Source organism: Erithacus rubecula (genome assembly GCF_903797595.1).
Source record: "Erithacus rubecula genome assembly, chromosome: Z".
NCBI lineage: Eukaryota > Metazoa > Chordata > Aves > Passeriformes > Muscicapidae > Erithacus > Erithacus rubecula.
The window spans coordinates 13,110,892-13,131,464 of NC_136661.1; the positions used below are offsets into that span (position 1 = coordinate 13,110,892).

General features: G+C 39.4%; 1 protein-coding gene across 1 annotated transcript in view; it reads right to left on the bottom strand.

Moving 5' to 3' along the window:
* Positions 1-19,983, bottom strand: part of RGS7BP (regulator of G protein signaling 7 binding protein) — a 34,172-nt gene extending 14,189 nt beyond the window's left edge. The window contains exons 1-2 of the mRNA XM_079330413.1: positions 19,589-19,983; positions 16,740-16,906 (exon numbers count right to left, since the gene is read on the bottom strand). Of these exons, the coding sequence (XP_079186539.1) occupies positions 16,740-16,906; positions 19,589-19,747 (326 nt within the window). The 5' untranslated portion in view covers positions 19,748-19,983. The remainder of the gene's footprint in view (positions 1-16,739; positions 16,907-19,588) is intronic.
* Between the last annotated feature and the right edge of the window lie 590 nt (positions 19,984-20,573).

The window sequence follows — 20,573 nt, forward strand, 5'->3', positions numbered from 1 at the left end:
TTAAAGTATTATCAATTTTTCTATTTCTGTGTGTACATTGCCATGCCATGAGAAATGCTGAATGGGGAACTAGTACAGACATAAATTTCAGAATGCTGATTACGATATGTTTATTCTTAACTAATAATCAATATTATTTAATAGTTATATACCAAATTAGTAATTATACACAAAGTCCATGAAGATTTCTAATATTATCCCCCAAGTCAGCTGCTCAGTTAGTCCAGCTGCTTTTTTTATGAAGACCACTTAAGTTATTCAAAAGAAATCTCATATAATATGATCTTATACAATGCTCTGCTAAACTGTATTTACAACAGAGCTATTTAATAACTTATGGATATAAGAGAGCTACCACAATACTGAGCACCTGCCTGTGAGACACAGACCAGCACCTCATTGTTGGCTGTATAAAATGTAAATACAGAAGAGAAAATGCTGTGTTATTCTTATAGTTAAGTTATTCTTATAGCTTAAGTTATGCAGTTTATCAGGGAGCAAATAAAAAGTGTAATTTTTTTGTAAAAACAAACTTAAGTAAGTCTATAAAATCTATAATCCATCTATTATATTCTCTCATCTATTATAAGCCTTAACCAGAGGTAAAATCAATGGCTTTCTTCTTTCTTTCCATAAAATCCTACTGTTTAAAAATCATGTAGTGTTGTTCAACTGAATATTTTTTTAAAGCACTGACAAGAAGTGGAATTTCCTTTTTATTTTCTTAAGCTGAGATTTAAAATAAAACCTATAGAGGGAGCTCTTACACCAACTATATAGTACCCAGCATCATTAAGAAAGGCAAATGCAGCTATTTCGGTAACTATTTCAAAATACAAAAAAACCAACCAACCAACCAAATAATTTTAAAAAATATTAAAATGCTTCTCCTTAAATGCAAAAGTGTAAAAATTAATTTAAAAAATTTCCCTCCAAAATAGTTGACAGATGATGTTACTGTACTGCCAAGATGTTGCTTACAATTGAAAAACACCTTGAGATTTTCCTGAATTCCCACAGTTTCCCAGCATTCACAGTTGCACTGAAGTTAGTGAAATTTAAGTGAAGCTAAGTGAAACGTAAGACTACTAAAACTGAAAAATTATTATGGTCTCTCAATTTAACTTAAAAACTTTGGTCATTTACAACAGAACAGCATTTTACTTTTACTATCAGCAACATTAAAAACTACAGACAGATTACTATCTGTGGTTAAAAGAGAAGCTAAGCTGAAGTGTTTGATAGACCTTTTTGTAAAAGCATTGTTTTGACAAATTTTATGCTTAACTCCAAAGAAAAGTCTGAACATTTCCAAAATATTATAATCTGAAAGAACTATCTAGACATATAATGAATGTGCTTTGTCTTCAAAAGCCAAAGCAAAATAACATTTATCAAGCCAGAAGTGAAAATTAAATCATCAAATTCTGTCTTATGCTCCATATATGTATCTCCCTTGAAAAATAATGTAAGTTCACTTGAAAAATGCTGTGAAAAATCACTGTCCACCCTGTAGATTGTATTCTAAGCCCATATCTGAAACACCGTGGTTTAAAAATATAAAGCAGTAGAAAGATGAAAAAGATGAAAAACAAAACTTACCTCAGACATAGGTGCATAAAAAGTGTCATGAATCCTGAAGAAGAGATACACTTAATCCCCTTATATACCAAGTACCAAAAGCCCCTGTAATTTACGGCTCAGGTTCAGCAGCCTACTAAATCTGCCTCTGCTTTTGTATCTTAAACCAATTGTTTATTTCTTTATCATGCAACCATACATCTTCAAAAGCAACACAAGACTGGTGAATTAATTTTGAATATAGGTAGAAAAGTCGTCCAACAATGATGTTTACTTCTAAATAGCTCCTGGGAAAATGTTCTTATTTGTGTTCCTCCCTTTTGCTGGGGTTATTTTTTTTTTTTAATGTACACAAACTGCTGTCAGCTTCAGTGCCATGTGTTGGTTACTTGTTATCCATTTATGCAATACTGTGATACAATTGCTATTCAACACCCCAGTCCTAGTCCAGGAAAAAACCAGGGCTTGCTCTTTCTAGCAGACCCATAAATGACTGCCATGCTGTTCTTATTAAATCAGATTGTTGTTTTGAAGCAGTTACAACAGCACTCACAATAACAAAACACATGTGATCAGGTCTAGTTCTGTTAGAATACTGTAAATCTCCAGTACCTCGGATAAGGCTGATGGAGTATATGATACGACCTGCAGAACAAAATTACAAGGCAGTGACTCATATTGTAGACAATGGTAACTCCTAGTCTGATAATATTTTAGATATTTCCATAATAGAACAATTTAGATACAACTGTAACTTCTGTAACATTTTAAAACAAAACAAAACATAGTTTTGAAACTATCGGAATCACAGACCAGAATTTTCTAGACTTCTTCCCTCAGAAGTCAGTTTTAATGGTTGAACTAACTCAAGGATGGGCAATAGGAAATTATCAGAGCACCATCCAAACTATTCCACTAGTCATAAATCACTCGTTATATCTTCTTTAACATGAGTAAAACAGTACTGAAACAGGAGATTTCATTAAAACTCACTCCACTCTAGGTAATACTAGATGTGTTGGCTGCAGTTGCAAGGTCTTGGAAGAGATGATATCAACAGGGTACCCTTTGTGGGGTGAGGCGAGGGTCTTCCCTGTGCTGGACACAGCCAGTTCTGCAGCTCTGCAAGGCATCCTTGCAGGACGTAGGTGTATCTATCTGCTGAGCAAAAAATTCATTTTAAAAAAGGGCAAAAATAGCTATAGGGAGAAAGGGGGGGAAAAAAGGACTAAGAACCAAGACAGGGAACATGAGGGTAAGAGAAAGGAGGAGGTTCTCAATGGCAGAGCAGAACTTCCGTGCTGCTCACAGAGCATACCAGAGCAGATGGAGGCTCCTGAAGGAACTGCCACCTGTGGAGAACCTGTGCTAGAGCAGATTTTTCTGACAGAACTGCTGTTGGTGGAAAAGCCCACACTACAGCTGAGGAGAAATGTGAGGAGGAAGGAGAAACAAAGCAGACTGGTTGTGGACTGTAACCCCCCATTCCCATCCCACCTGCACTGCTCAGGAGGGTGGGGGTAGGTATTAGCTTGAGGTTTCTTTTATCTTCCCATTAATTGGCAATAAGTTAAGGCAATCTTTCCCAAGTCAACCCTGCTCTACAGACAGTTGATGCCCCGGTATTCATTTTCACCCAATCTTTCTCATTCCTGCTCTTCCTGTCTTCTCCCCATATTCTGCTGAGGAGTGAGCAAGCAATTTGGTGGGAATTTGGCCGTTGTCTCAAAATAAGATACCACTAAAGCTAAACTTAAAATCCAGCAGGATATTTTTAAGTACTCAGATCTCCAAATGAAATTGCATGTGTATCGTAAATTATGCTTTTGAGTTCCCAAAGACTGAAAAAAAAAAAAAAGAAAATGCAGGGCTTGAAAACACTGTTCCTTCCTTCAGCTGTATGTCCCTAGGTTCTACTTGAGAGAAATTCAGACTTCTGCACTAACCAAATATGAGCTGAACAGGGCCTTTTTCTCTGCAGGTTATCAGATGACCTGTTGAGAAGGTGGTGTCCAGTTAGATGAAAGAAATCTTTGGGTGAGTAGCCTTGTTAGCTTTAGCTTCAGCTGAACAAAAAATCTCACAGCCTCAAATTATATGACACCAAAGAACAGAAAAATCCAAACCATGACACAGACCTTCCAGAAAAGATCTGTCCTAACCAAGAAGGAAACAGTGACATTAGCTGTATATGCAATAACTCTTAAGCTTATCAAAGAAATTTCTATTCAGAACACTGCCTTGTCAGCATCAAGTTGTTCTCAAATGAATTTGATAAAAATGTAGAGAAAGCATAGATAAGTTTGTGCCATCCAACATTCTCAAGCTCAGACTCTATAAAATTCCCTGCAGGCAGCTGAAATTCATGCTGCCTGTGGCTTTGCCCTTTGATTTCAGTTAAGCCTCTGTGGTCTTTAAAATGTCCCTTAATCGCTCACTATTAGTTAATGAATGATTTATAAACTCAGCCTTTCAAAAGTCTGCAAAACATAAATGGATTCATCCTACCTACACTCCCATACAGTTCCTTTGATTAACAGTTCTACAGAGATTTTATGAAAACTAGAACCTGATGTGAAGCCATTTATGAATTTGTGCGGACAAATAGGGTCAAACTTTCCAGAGGGCCTGAAGGAGAGTTAGATGCTCCAGGTATTTGATGCCGTAGGATCTAGGTCACAGTGAACTAGAAACATACTGGATTTAGAAGGAAATCTGCTGCAGGCAAGTGATGCCATCTGCTGTTGACCATTCACAGAATACTAAACCAGATGATTCCTCAGATTCCTCCTTTTTCTATTTTATTTTTATCATTAATACCTTCTTTGAATATAAATTCCAATATTTTTTTTCCCCAAAGGCTTTCCATAAAGCATTAGAGTGATCAGGATACCTGTTACTTTTAACTTAGATTTTTGGTTTTCCGTATTTCAAAATGAGACAACCAGAGTGGTTGTGAAGATAGGATAAGAAGAGGCAAGGAGCAATGTATTTGCTTTCCCTCAAAGTATTACTAACCACCTATTTAACTATTTAGCTGAAGGGAAGATATTCTTTAAGTTTCACTGTGATTTGGGTAAGAGCTATAGTACATTAACAATTACTGGAAAAATCTATCCATTTTCATAATCCTTTTTTTATTTTTCTGTCTCTTGGTCAAATAGACCAATATGGTGACTGCTACAATTCTAAACTGGTAGGAAAACAGCACATCCAGTAGACATTACAAGGCTGCTCAGAATAAGGTAGTATTTAGGATTTTTTTATGTATCAAATGTTTCTAGGAGTGCCTTGAATATGCTTATACCTCACAGCATTTTTTATCTTTTTTAAAAAAATACAAATGTTCAAATGCCTCTATATAAAAGTATTCCAAGTGAAAATGAAATTGTGTTATAGAATCAGAAGATTCTCACACAGCTCCACCAGATACTTCACAGATCAAATCTGTAAGAGTAGTTAAAAATCACAGCTGAGAGACTGAGAAAACATGAATGTGCCAAAAAAAAAAAAAAAGGGGGGGGGGGGAAAGAATAGAAGGAAATAAAAGGAAAAAGGAAATAGATTAGCTTCCTGAATTTAAATTCATATATGAAGATAGAAATTTTTAAAACCATCTGTTGATAAAATGTGTTCAGGAAGCAGTATTCTAGCAAAAAGAACTTTGCAATTTTTCAGTTCGGATTTTTTAATCCTGTTTTGGTCTACAGTTGGCTTTGTGAACTGGTGTTGCTTTTGTTTTTTCCTCTCTTTCAAAAGCCCTTTTTTCTGCTTGGAAAACAAGGATTTCTCCATGAAGTCTTCCTTAGGCAATCAGTATTGTGCATTAGCAGCTGCACAGGCGTACAACTCATTTCTGAGTCTTGAATGATGCAAAATGAATGGCAAAAGGCTGTATACACACAACTTTGGGTAGGTCTTCAGGTAAATTATATGCCCAGACTTTGGAATGTTGACAATTTTGGTGCACTAGGGCTCCTCACCCTGAATGAAGGGACTGCTTCCTCAGCACACCCTATGTACTGTGATTGCAGCTGTCATACTATTCCCAAGTACCAAACACTGTTTTGTTGGGGGTTGGATTTTTTTTTTTTTGGGTGGGCTTGCAAATGCATATGGGTGAATAGTGCTGTTTCACCAACTCCAGAACTGTTGGAAATAATTGGAAGTTGCTGTATAAATGTGGCACTTTTAAATATTTTGCCACTCAACCATTTGCCGTGCTGCCAAGGTTACCAACAGTACATTTCCAATGATCTGTCTTGCTGTGATAGACAGAGATATGAAGTGTCAGCTTCTCTTTGCTCATACAATAAATGCAAACTTGTTTTCTTCTGAAATGGGAAAGCAGTTTCTTAACAACTTCAAGCACAGAATTTAATATACCAGTATTTGAATTCTTACACCAGATCTGCTGCCAGGAAATGTTCTTGACGAAAGTATTCTTATGAAAACTAAGAATAGCAAGATGAAAAATGGAATATAAGAGAAAATAAGACCTTTTATGTTAATATACAAATAATTCAGTATAGCATTTCTCTGATAGCTAAAAAACACGTGGAAAATATAAATGTAGATCTATAAATATTCCCATCAAGGAGAAAATTCTATTCAGTAACAGCCAATACTTCAGTGTATGTTAAATTTGAAAACATTAATTTAAACAACATTTAACAGTAACAATGGAAGGATTCTGGATTAAGGAATGCTTCATTTAATGGTGCGTCAAGATGAGATCTAAATGCCCAGATAATGCCTTCAAATATTTAACTAGTTGTTCAGAAACAAAATGATAAACAACTAGAAAAATTACAACGGATTTTGCACATCTTGTTGAAATTGGCTAGAATTTTTCCAGTGGAAGCCTGACAGAACTGGAATCTCCTGTGGCTGGAGACTGATCTTGCAAGGTACTGATGATACTGCTAAGAGTAGTAACTGTTTGACCTCTTACTAGAGCAAACCTCCATGTACCAAGCAGCTCACAGTGTGAAGTCTTTTCTTAGTTGACTATGCAGGAAGTGCAGCACTTGAAAGAGCATGATCAAACACAGGTCATGAGAAGGACGTGCTTTTAATTGCATGGCCCTGCACAATTAACTTGGCAACGCCATTGGCTGATTTCAGTGAGAATCAAAATGGTTCCTTTCTAATTAGAGAGCAGTGTTCCAGAAAGTTGAGAAATACCAAACCTTAGTAAAAACATTTCCGTTAACTGGCAGTCTTCATTCCAAAACTTACAAAAAGAGAGGCAAGAAACCAGAAGCAAAATCCCAGTAAATGTGGAATTCTAAGAACTCATGCTGAAGCCTTTCTAACGCATAATTTCATTTTCTCATTTTTTCATGTAAGATATAGGAACATTATATATATGATATTGTCAACATAGTCTGGCTTTATAAGATTCAGTGAGAATCAAAAGTAATTTTCTGAGAATAATAAAACCAAGCTAAACAGAACGAAGTGTCTATCACAAAAATTGCAGCCATGTGGCATTTCTTAATCAAACAGGATTTGAACAGTAGGAAAATGATCAGGAAAGAAGCACTTAAAACTCATCACTAGATTCTTAGCTTACCTGTATTTCATGAGAACCCTAGAAAAGAGAAATACTGAAATATGCTATTGAAACAGGTGTCAAAGCAGTGGGCCTAATGGGGACACAAAGGCACTCCTCTTGACCATCCTTTTACAGAGTAGCACAAGTGCAACTTTTATTTTCATCTGTGAAGATAGGAATGAAGTGTTTTGGTTTTGTTTTGTCTTTTTTTCCTGGAAATATTGCAATGAAAATGCTTTTTTGGATTGGTCTAACATTAATTTTGAACCATGCAGGCTTCTCTGGTACTCCTGATTTTTGTGGGCATAGAAATTAGTGTGACATGAAAGGCTCATAATCAGCTGCATTCTATCTTTAAATACCTTCTAAAATTTACCTCTAGATCCACTTATGAAACACTATTTACTGACATAAGTTAGCAACACTCAGTTTTTTTCTCAAGAAGAGCTTATTAACTGATTCCACTTGTGATGTGACATGACACGGCACAACATAGCAACAGGAGTTGCTATGAGCTGTAGGAGTTGCCCCTACATGTTAGGGCTTGGAATTCCAGCAAATTGACATTTAAAAATCAATTTCAAAAGACATAAATTATGAAAACTGTATTTTTCAGAGACAGTAAGCACTGGTACACCTATTTAATAAGTGATTCATCTTAAACATCAGTCAGAGGTTGAATGAGATTTTCCAGACTTTTTCCAAAACACAGGAGTTTGAAAAAAGTATTATTTTTGTTAGCCATGTTTACTATGGTAATGCCCCAGATCGAAAGATCAGTGGATTCCAGTGGACTTGTTATATGTAATTCAAGATTCTGCCATGAGGAGTTCCCAAACAGTTAATGTGAGAGCAGCAAATTAGATATTAATATCTAATTTCATTACTGTCTGGAGACAGGCCATGGGGGAAAAAAAAAAGCAGGAAACAGAAACACTGAAAAAAAGGGATGACAAAGGAGAAAAGAGCATGAGAAAATCTGGTGTGAAGCAACAGTAATAGTAACTGTCAAAACAGAGTCCACACTTAAATTCTGTGGGCTTTTCAAAATCCCCACAGTTCCTGTTTCTACAAATGTACCTAACTGCAGGATCCTCTGGATGATTACTCCCTGAGAAAATCACTTGCAAAGTAAAGGTGTGAAGCTTTTTATGTCCAATAATGAGAAAAGATCTTTAGGAGGACAAAATGGGGCAAGAGAAGGGCATGAATTTAGAGATTCCTGGCAGAAACACTGAATTTTTTGCAAAATGTTGGCTCTGATTCTGCAGAATTTCTAGAGAGGCCCTGCCAATGTAATTCAGTCCCCAAATCTCTCTGACAATGTGTACTGTTTTCCTTCACTTAATTTCTCATGTAAAGGTTTTGATACCTCAGAATAGGAATATGAAACAGGTTGGTTATTTCAATCATCACTACAGATAAATAGTCTTACCTCTAAGAGGAAGACTCCATTACTAATGAGTTAGACTTGGAGAAACAATTCTTCTAAAATCTAACTGTATGTCAATGCTGCTCATGACAGCAGAGAACATTCCACTGAAGGAGCTGAATTACAGTAACATCTTAGTTTCTACCAGGTTTCAGGAACCCACAATGGGAGTGATGAATGCAGAGGGCATGTTAAAATGGAAGGTAAACCACCTTAAACCTGCAGACTACTCTAACCCTAGACCAAGGTACTAGGCAGTTGAATTTACAGTTTGCCAGGTTGAAGATATAAAATGCTGAGGAATAATCAGCCTTCACCAGAGTTCAGAATCTCTGCTTCCCTGTGTCTTTATGCGTTTTATCTGCTTAAAACACAGAGAAGAAAAATGGCTGCAAGAATTAGAATACCACAAAAGAGTTCCCTAACATTTTCCAATGTTTACCTGCAACGATGCTACTTAAAGAGTAGAGAGCAGACCTTGACTTCGTTTTGCTTCCTCATTCAAAATACTCTTCCCACTGGGTTAGATGACAGCAACGTGCCCCTAACTCTCTACAACTACCTCATAGCTTCAGGTCACGTCACAGAGGAAAAGCTATGCTGCTTTACATCTCCCAGAGAGAATACTGCAATTTGTGGTGATCCTCAAGCATGAGCAGCATCCCTGGCTGCTGGGTTGCGACACGGCTTCCCTGCTGCTGGGAGGACCCTTCGAGCAAGCGGCAGGCTGACCTGTCTGCCTTAGCCAGCAGTCCTTGACTCTCAGCAGTGGCAGCACTGCACCGAAGGGGCTGTGAATGTGCTAATTAAGTGCCAGATGGAAGAAAGGGGCAAAAAACTGACTGACAAAGATGATGTCTTTTTGACTTTCCCCTTTTCTTACTTTTCTCCCTTTTCTAGGACACAGGTGCAAGCGGTCTAGAAATTAAGCTGACTCACCTTCAGCTTTGGCTAAAAGAAAGTGGCAGGGGCCAGTGAGGAGCCCAAAGCTGTCAGTGGCTGTCAGACTGTGAGGATGCTAAGCCAGCACCTCTGGAAACATTCTTGTCAGAGCTTGGACATGCAAGAATATTGTCCTTCTGACTGTTTGTGAAGTTTATCATTAAGCAAGTTGCTCTAAGTTCTTTACTTTGTCAAAACCAATGTATGCTGTGTTACTGCAAATGTAGAACTTCCAGAATTTTCAGAATTGCTGTTCTGAACATAGAAAAATAATAGAGCAATAAATTCACTTTTAGGTCTGTTTGCCCTTTACTAAAACTGGGCTCCAGTTATGAAAGACAGATCTATAAAGGGAGATATTAATACCTTGTATCTTCAAGTCCCAAACACCTATTAAAGCACTTTCAAAGACAGAGGTGCAAAGAAAGGGCAGTCTATAGAGGTCAGCTATTTTGAGAATTCTAGCCTTAGTAAATAACCTTGCTTTTCTTGTATTATTTGCTTTCTGAACTTGTGGTACCCAATTTAAACTATTTCATTTTCAACTTGCTACTTAAATTGAGTAAACAGATTTTATTCTTAATAAGCAAATCTACCTCAACTCAGTTCCACAAAAAACAGTTTGATGTTTTTGCTCTCCCTTTCCATCATTTTAGATACATGTGGATTGTATAATCAGAGAAATTTTTTTATAAGAAATCTATTCAGAACAACACATGCATCTTACCCTCTTGTGAAAGGAGTAAACGATGGTATACTTACTGCACTATCAAGCACGACGTGGTCCTTAAGGGGTATGTTAAACTATCAACATCTGAGCTTTTTTATCAAAACATTCCCGTTCCCATGCTGACCAACTCTCATAAGTCAAAACAGGATTTGAGTCACTGGAAAGGTGTGGTCTCTGATACACAGTACCAAGTTTGCAATCACTTCAGGATGTAGAAATTAGTGAATATATGCCAGCCAAACTAAGTGGAATAAACACTGTCATAATTTGCTTCTAGAACCTGATAATCTAAAAATTACAAGAAAATTTTAAGCATGTAAGAAAATTCCAATAAATATTTACAGAAGCTGAATGTCAAAGTTGAGAGAAAATGACTTTATATGACAAGAATCCCCAGTAATCCTGAAAAGGATTTTCTTTGAAGGGAGACAAAGCTCTCCCTGACTTTACTCATTTCAAACAGTCACAGACAAATCATCAGGACAATTTCCTAAGTACTATTAAATTATTGTAAGAATTGTGGGCTCTAGCATGCCACGTTGAAACAACTTACTGAGGTGCTTAGTACAGCCTATAAGAGCAAAATTACATTTTTTATTTTCAAGAGTTTTCTGAAGTGGAAGATCTCAGTATCTTTTACTTGACAGGATTTTTAAGGTCTTTTAAGAACTTTAAGCTGTTGATGTTTAAACCACCTGCAACATTTTGCAAGAAATCACAAGACCTTGTATAGATTCAGAGGCCATTATGCTACTGGTATTATCAAGTAAAACGGTATTGATTCTTGCAGTGAATATTGACTGCTTTCCTTGTTTTCTTACATATCATAACATTATTTTTGATATTTAACTACACTTTCATCAGGCCACATTTTGGTTATCACGCTGCAGTCTCTGTGAAGCACTTACCTTATTTCTCAGCTTTCAACCGGAAGTTGAAACAATGCTAACAACTCCTATAGAGGCTGGATACAGCCAGCAGTGTCTGTGATTCAGAACCCCATGATCAGCATTATCACTCTCCCCACCTCTGATACATACACTGAGAGTAGTACGATGGCAGTGACTGCAAAGATGTCTGGGAAGGACAGAGATCTCCACAAACACTGTTTGATGAGTATCTAGCTAGGGCAGACCTCTGGCTCGGTGCTCTATCTGCTGGCATAAAGTTGGTTTTGAATCACGATTACAAAAATTCTTCCCTGTTGAGCTAAGTGTTGCTGTGCTTCGTTTCTGCTCAGCTAATACTGACTGCCAGCAGAGCTTTATTTGACATCTGCTGTTAAACAGGTAAAATTATTTCTGTTAGGCCTATCTTCATACAGACTTCTTTAACTTATAGGTCTGGAGTCTTATTTTCACTTAATTTGCAAAATATTTTGAGGCAGCCTTTTTGCTTGTGTGCTTTGAAAACAGACAAAAATTTTGTAGGGTTGTCCTTCAGGGAAAAATTCAGACAGTTCAATAAAAAATTGGCCACAACTGGTTGTCAGTATAATATTTTAAAACAGCCTTGGAAACAATCTAATATTAATTAGCTCTGAGAAATCATTCGGTACTTATTAAAAACATGAGAATTCCTACTGTAGACTGCAAAGGAAAACAAAGGCAGAAATTACATACAATTAAAAACTTAGAGCAACACTATGAAAGGCTTTTTGTGCACAAGATTGCAATTGGGATGTGATTCTTAGCTGACTTTCTCTACCCTTCATGAACTTAGGAGAACTTAAAATTAACAACTATTTTATAAAAGTAACAGATGCACATGGTTGTCAAATGAAACTTTTTCTTTGCATTTCCCAAAGGAGATTTATGATGACATTGTCACAGACTGGAGGGGAAACCTAGAACTAATTTGGTCCAAACCTCCTGCTCAAAGCAGTGTCAGCTACAGAGGGTTACTGAGGGACATGACCATCTCAGTATCTACAAGGATGCAGACTCCAGAACCACTCAGTGCAGCTGTTCTAATATTCTACCTGCCTCACAGTGAAAAAGGAATTAAAATTTTTTTTAGATCAATTTTTCTTTCTTCAATTTTTACCCGCTGTCCTATCACTGTGTATTGCTGAGAATAGTCTGACTGTGTCTTCTTGACATTATTCAATCAGGTGTTTTGGAAACATACTGACAGTATTTCCTTCCCAGCTTTCTCTTCTCCAAGCTAAACAATCCCAGGTCTAGCAGCCTTGCCTTGTATGTGGGATGCTGCCTAACCATCTTTAAGGCAGTTGACTAGGCCTGCTCTGGATGTCCCTTCCTCCTTTCTGCTGCTGGACCCAGTTTTCCAGATATGGCCTCAACAGCCCTGAAATGAAAGGAAGGATGAGCTCCACTGATCTGCTGGCAACATTCCCTAAAGCAGCATTGGAGGCTGCTGGCCCTCTCTGCACAAGGGTACAGCGCTGGCTCATGTTCAACCCAATAATCACCAGAACCCCCAAGATTCTCTTCTAGAAAGCTGCTGCCCAGCATGTACTAGTGTAGAGGTTTATTTCTACTCAGATTTTGCAATAGCAGTCGGAATAACAAGAGAAAAATCACTTTCAGATCTATGTGCACACAGATGTACATTGCCATGCACCCCTGAGCTCTTCACACAGTTCTATTTCATGCAAAAAAAGCCACTGCCAACATATATATCAGACTGTCACAGAGATACTGCCAGTTCTGGTCTCAGTGTGCCAAGTGCACACATTATGTAAGCCTATCAAGTGCTTGAGAATATGTAAGGACATTTACAAAAGTGCGTGCACAGTTGTGCAGACGTGTATCTTAAAATACAGTTCTGAGTTATCTCTCTGTTGACATCCCAGACTCAGCGAACTTCACGTATAAAACCAGCTCCCTGTTGGATGAATTCTAACAGATCACCACTCTATCATTCCGTAACTCCCTTCCATAATAGAGATCTGCATCTTTTCCCCCGTTTTCTTACTGTTGCAAATATTTTTCCTTTCTTTTTCTTGCTGACTCATTTTCTTGTTGCTTTACTTTCTTCAGTTTTGGCCATGACAACTAATACTACAAGGATGCACAGTGTAAATACTTTGAGATTTTTAATTTCTGCTACATTATACAGCAGAAAATGTGATGAAAGGACCAAACCTTACTCACCCTCTTCATTAACAACTTTTAGTATGAGACCAGAAATTGACCTGAAGTCCTGAGAAAACCAACACTGTTTTTTTAACACTGGTTTGAATGAAGGTTTACTTTGATTTACATTCCTAAAACAGCATTAACTAGAATTAGATTATTAGATTTTTTTTTTAATCTTTTTTCCCCTTTGCTAAAATCTCAGAACTTCTCTAAGAAAAAGACAACACAGCAAGTAGAGGTTGTAATATTAATATTTATGAGACCCTAGCTAGAGACTTAAAGTTTCCTTTCTCAGTAGTATTTTCTTAGTAAACAAGTTTTTTAATATATCACAGTGAAAAGATATTCAATCTCAGCACTTTTTGAGTAAAAGATCTTAATATTTAGGGAAATCACATTTGTCAGATACACATTGCTCAGAGGCAGTCTTTGCTTACTGAGTGCTGGGCAGTGGCAAGTATGCAAGAGAAGGCATAGTTCTATGCACAACCTGTTTTTTTGTATCTTGCTTACTTTTTTATGAAATCTCTTCTACCAGCAGCTCTCAGGTTTAACCTGAGCAAGATGGGCTGATACGGTCTAATTCACTGTGGACTTTATATGATTTTATGTTTCCTTGCTACCCCATCTTTCTTTCATCATCCCCTTTGTATTTATTACTCTCAGTTTTTGCAACATAAGTGTGACTTTCACTTTTCCTGCTTCTATAGCTGAATCTGTTTTTGTTGGCATATCAGTGTCTCCTTTTTCTACAGGTAGACGTGCAGCTTTCTCTTCATGTTCACATTACATCCCTGTCCTACTCTGATGTCTGCCTAATATTCCAGAACTGATATGCCCATGATCAATGTATTTTTTTGTCCTCACAACTTCTATCCTGCTCAGTTTCTCATGCATTAATTATCTCCACTTTGGCATTTCTTTCCCTTCCCACAATTTCCAGATTTGCTCTCAGAGATCCTTTCCCCAGCACTAGAGGGTTTGTTTTTGTTTCCTTCCTTCCAAATCTTTGCATCTTTCCTCTTTGTTACCTTGCTTGGTCTTGTAGGACAAGTGAACTAGGAAAGGAAATAGGTGCCTCTTCCAATTGTCCAAGTCAGGCATGTATTTAAGAGTCTCAAATGCACTAGTGCTAACAGGAGTTGGACTAGGTGATCTCCAGATGATCACCAGAGGTCCTTCTAACCCTAACAATTCCATGATTCTGTGAAATCCCAATATATTCAAAGAAAACCAGCATAACATTGAAGTGTCTGCTGATTTTCCAAGGAAAACACAGTACAAACAAGATAAATGAACTTGGTATTCCCTCAGACAGCGACACCAACTTCTCAAAAGGAAGCGTGTCCTACAACACCTCAGGTAGAGCACTTAGAGACTAACTGAACATTACTGATGGCCTTAATTAATAGAAGGCTGCTCCCTCGTGAAATATTATAGTCTTGTAACATAAACAGCTACTTGCTATTATTCTTTCTAGGTCACCCAGTGCAGTGCTGTGCATTTTGAACTAAAGCAGTGAACTAAATAAGCCTTTATCCCATATGCTGACTAACAGCTGTTTCTGAGCAACACACTACCCTCCTGACTATTTAATACTGAGGATGATTTAATGCATTCCTATCCCTAACCATTTTTCTGCCTGATACTTTTTCTTCCTGTCCAATTAGATTCCTATTCCAGATCCTATTTCATATGCACTACATCAGTCTTTTTGCTGAAGTAAAGACTAAATCTCTGACACTATTTATCACTCCTCTCCTTCTACTCCTTTTCTAGCTGTATGTTCATTTCCCACCTTTCCTCACAAACACATCAAAAAAGTTAATGTCTCATATGGCTTTCCTGAGCTACAGGAGGGTGGGGACGTGAAGCACATCTTGTAAAACGTTTGTCGAACCAAACAAGCAATTTCCAGAGAGTTTCTAACACCTACCAGTTGTTATGGATATCACAGTATTATCAGAGTTATTTAAAACAGTTTTAGATTAGCCAAATGTCAATCTCGCAGCAACTGCACAACCTTCAGGACATCTTTGTGTATATGACAGACTTCCAGCAGCGAAATGATTGCTTAAAAAACCTGTGTCGTTTCTAAATGAGCATGTATTATTTTTTTTTCTTTACAAGGGAAAAATATTCAAATGTACTATTTAGGTTTATGTTAGGGTTTTTTTGAGTCTGCAAGCACACAAGATAAATTTCACTACCGTTTATTTTCATATTCTCAGTTTACTGGTTAAAAAGAACTATGCCTATTCATTGCTGTGTTTTTTTAAAGTTCCCACCAACTTTATTATTTTAAAAGCATGTATTTTGTCTGAGGAACAAATCAGAGGTCACAAAATCAACTTAAGTGACTTTGCATAACGTCTTACTTGAAAATGGTGAAAATTATAACAAAACATCCAACCAATATCTTCTTATTATTGGTCTGTTAGTTTGGGCTCTCCTTAAATATCAAGCCTATAACAGATTTCTTTTATATATTAAAGTATAACAGATTTCTTTTATATATTAAAATGATGAAAGAAATTCAGTGGGGATTAGGCAGAGCTACAAAAAAAAAGAAGTTTTTGTTGTTATTTTTTAGTGGTGCACAATGGCTTGTGGTAGATAAGACAGATGCAGAAAGTTCTGACAAAGTGTAATCAGAAAGACATGACTCAGGCAGTACATGTATAAATACAAATGCCCCAGTCACCATAATGTGAAGAACTCACATGGAATTAGCAGCACGAATTCCCATTTTTTAGGAAACAGCTATTTATGCTGGTTGATCTTGCACTGAGGCATAGTCTCAAATATGTGATAATACATTCTGTCACCATGGAAAGGAATGAACATAATGTAATACCAAAGAATAAATTAAAACATTACATGCTGGCACAGCTTTCATTCTTATTACAACACAAAGAAGGATTTAAAAACATGTAGAAGATAAACACAAGTTCTCAGACAAGTATTTATATTCCCCTTGCTCAATTTTCACTTAATTTTAGTATAATTTTGTTGAGTTTCTAGTTGAGCTGAGCTAGTTGTCTGTTAACTATTCAATCAGGTATATTCAGTAAAAGACAGGGCAGAAAGCTATTGCTGTTTCACTCTTGAAGGACAGGGCTTCTCCCTTGATATGTAATGATATGCAGTAAAATCCTATTTATCTTACATAAAAGCATCCAGTCAAATCAGAAGGATAAGGGGACTTAGTAAGGGGACCAGGATTTGATCCAAAATTGTACTATCCTAAGGATATTTATATTCTCCATAGACCTCTATGCCTAAAACAGAAACACAAGTTAATGCTTTTCCTGGAAGTTTCCATTATGTAGTATTTAACAAAGATTTGCACATGAATACAGCTTTAATTAAACATAAGTTGCCTCCTACCCAGAAATTGCTGCTAGTTTTTGATGAGCCTGATAGGCCATCTCACATCCCCGGGTTCGAGTTTTGTGCAATTCCGCATGTAGAGAAGGACAAGTGAGAGAGACATCCCCAATAGAAATGACCAGCTCCCGATAGAGAGCCACCTGCGTGTTGAACTCCTGGACAAGCTGAAAAACAAAAAACATTTACACACATGAGAATTTTTAACTACATGGCAAAAACAATTTTTTAAAAACATGCCCAATCTAGGGTTTGTTCCTGCTGCTCACAATTTCATAGCACACAGGATCAAGAACACATGATTCAGTAAATGACTGGAGCCTCCATGGCAGCTGCTTCTTCTGTGAGCTATAAATGTTCATCTATAGGAAAGCAGTGTTTCTGCTTTTAGTATCTGAATGTGTTTGAGTTATTAGTATTAAATATTAATGAGACAAAAAAAATCTGTTTTACTAGTAGCATGAGGTTATTTTCTGCTATCATGAAAAGCAAAAATATCTCCAGAAATTATTGCCTTTGCTCCTCCTGCTTCCTGATTAACAGCATGTTCAGGGACTGGAATGTAGCATTTGCTTTTCAATTGGTAATTTTGCTAATTTATTTTGTAATGATTTCTGTTCTGTCACTTTTCCTCAACCCAGATTTCTGACTTAAAACTCATCTGCTGTTACTGACTGAGAAGATGTACCAGATAGGCACTTTCCTGTTAAAATTCCAGAAAGCACCTTTTCTAAAGCGCATGTAGGAAAAAAACCCAAATGAGTAAATAAACACTACATCCTGTACAGAAATCCAACATCCAGAAGATACATAAAGATGTTATTGGATAAATGGGCAATTACAGAGAGATGAAAAGATCATTATTGTTTAGTTCCACTGATTGTGTACATGGGATTCTATTTTAGGGAAATTAAGCATTTGCTGTCTTCTGAAAGAATGCACATAAGACCATTTGCTCCACATGGTGGCGGGGGTGGAAGGATTGGAGTAATAGAACAGAATATTTATTTATCAGTGTTTTGACCTCAATTTCCAAACTACATAAAAACAGACAAGAGTAATTGCTCATAATTCTGCAGTCATCATTACCACCAGAAGTCCAACACACCCCAACATAAAAACATGCTAAGAACCTGGAGTCTATCAGAGCTACCAATTTTTAAATCAAGCCCTCAAATTCTCATGCTCAGGAAATAAATTAGTTACTTGTGCTGTATTACATTTGTACCCTTCATGCATCCCACTGCAATTAACTATATAGCCGAGAACTGATATCAAAAATAGCATTAGCCATGTTTTCTTGAATTTCATTTTAAGAATAGCAAATAGGCTCCTCTGCTTCAGGAGCAGCAAGTCAAACCAAGTGCATTTCAGTACATCTTCACCCTCCCACACCCAGATCCCAAACAAATGCAAAAGCACACACCGACAAAGCCCTAGGCACAATATTTGCTGAACAAGTCTTCAACTCTTATAATTCTGAAGCTTAAGAAAATGTACAAAGGCAATGGAGAGGAAAAAAATGTACTATGTTGTGTCATAGTGTGATTATTCTGCATTAGCAAGAAGTGAAAAGCTTTGCATCCTGTAACTGGTAACTGGTTGCACCAGACGCATTTTGCCAGTTTTCACCTGACATCCCTTGTTTAAACAGACTCATTCAGTCACCTTAGCACTGCCCAGGAAAACAAAACCACACGTATGTTGCTGAATTGAAACAGAAAACAAGGAAAAAACCACACAGATTTCACCTCCTGAATCCTACCACAACTTGATAGCTCACTTACAAAACATATTTAATTTCTAATCAGTTAATTCTAAAAACTTCTATGTAACTAACCACATTATGCTATTGGGAATGAGAAAAAAGGCAGAACCCAGTAAGATCCACTTGTTGGGTATATTTATAGAGCTGCTGTGGCAGCTTTTGTTCCTCTGTGCACTGGGAATTGCTCCCAATCTTGAAGCATCAGTGGATAATCTGCCAGCACATTTTTCAGAACCAGAGGAAAAAAATGCCAGAATCCAACAGAATAGAAGCTCCATTTTCAACGCTACTGGACAGTGCTTTAGCCGGGTACGGTTTTGTTGAAAAAAGTACCAGCGACTTCATTTTTTTTTCTACCTTTGTCACTAGCTAGAGGGGCAATTTTGGGGCCCAGTGGCCGGCTGACTGTAGCTCAAGGAGCCTGAAAGGGGTAATATGGTGCTGATTTGGAGGAAAGTGTCGGGATGCAAGCATTTTGAACATGACTGGGGAAAAACATCTCGTAACAGATTGTGACAGTCCACAAATTAACACAGACGCAGGTCTTTCACAACTGCAACCAGCTACTCTGGGAAGAATGGTAACAGGTACCATATATACCATGGACAGAATTTCATGGCCTCTCTGTGTCCTGATTTAGAAGGATATTAGGGCAAGCGTGTGGTTGCTGTACAAGACGGCAAGTAGACAGTGCAGAGATTCATTGGAGGACACTATTTACCGATTTAGGCTTCAGTGAGCCCAAGTCTGGGTACGGATTTGGACGATCTATCCATAATCAACTCCAGGTGCTTTGCGGTGTGTGCACGGGGCGAGGACTCCTGCTCCCGCAGGCGCCCGGCTCCGCTCCCTGTCCCGCAGCGGGCTCCCCGCAGGTCTCGTCTTCGCTCCCGGCTCCCGCTTTGGAACCGCGGCGAGTTGGGGTGCAGAGCAGCACCCCGGCGGGGACTGCGGGTTCAAGCACAGTGCAACCGCACGTGATGGGAATAGCCAAGGTAGCGGGAGGAGCGGAACTGCCGCCTGTGCCGGGAGAGCTTGGGAAAGGTAAAAACACTACGGCAATCCCGCCCGGGATACCCACCATCTTACAGTCGTCCAGGATTCTCTGGGTCTGGTAGGCGCTATCGGAGCCGCTGCCCCGCCGTTCGCTGTCGCGGCCGTGCGGAGAGGTCCGGCTGCCCTGGAAGATGGAGGCGGCGGAGCGGGGGCGCTTCCTGCGCCCGCTCGGTGCAGCGCTCATGCACACGCATCCGCCGCGCGGAGCCGCCCGCGGGCGCGGGCAGCGCCTTCCCCGCCGCCGCCGCCCCGGGCACGGGTGCAGGCCCGCGCCGCTCGTCGCCTCGGCCGCGCCGCTCACGGCAGCGAGCGCGGCTACTGTGGGCGATAGCCTGGCGCCTGCGGGAGAGCCGGGGGAGCGCCCTGCAGCATCGCCTCCGCTACCGCGGGGAGAGGCGGAGGAGCTGGCGCCTGCCCTCCTTCAGCAGCATGTCAGTCCCCGCAGAACCGCCCCGCCGGTGGCATGCTCCGCGTCCTCTTTCAGGCGGCCGGCGGGGAGGGGGAACGCGACCGCGGCAGCTGGGGAAGGACTCCCATGAAGCGCCCCGCGCTCCCGGCGGGGAAGCCCGACCCGCCGCGTGTGGCCGGGCGCCCGCCGGGGGCGGTGCGGAACGTCCGGAGGGGCTGGCGCCGTCAGCAGCACCGCCCCCGCGGGGCGGGAGCGCTGCGCCCGCCGCGTCCCGAGCCCGCCCGCGCCGTGAGGGGCCGCGCCGGCGCCGCGCCCCGCCGGCCGAGCCCGGGCAGCCGCCGCCCTGCCGGGAGCCGCCCCGCCGCTCCCCGGGACCGTAAGGCACCGCCCGCCTCCCGTTTGCCGAAGTTGATACCGGTCTTCAAGCGGCATGTTGGGGCATCGCTTTTATTTTTAAAAAAGACTTGGTTCGCTGCTCAAGTTTTGTCAAATTTAGTCTAATGTTACAGAGCGTCCCAATGAGAGGCACGAGGATGGTGGTGGGTCTGGAGGGGAAGCCTTATGAGGAGCAGCTGAGGTCACTGGTTTGTTCAGCCTGGAG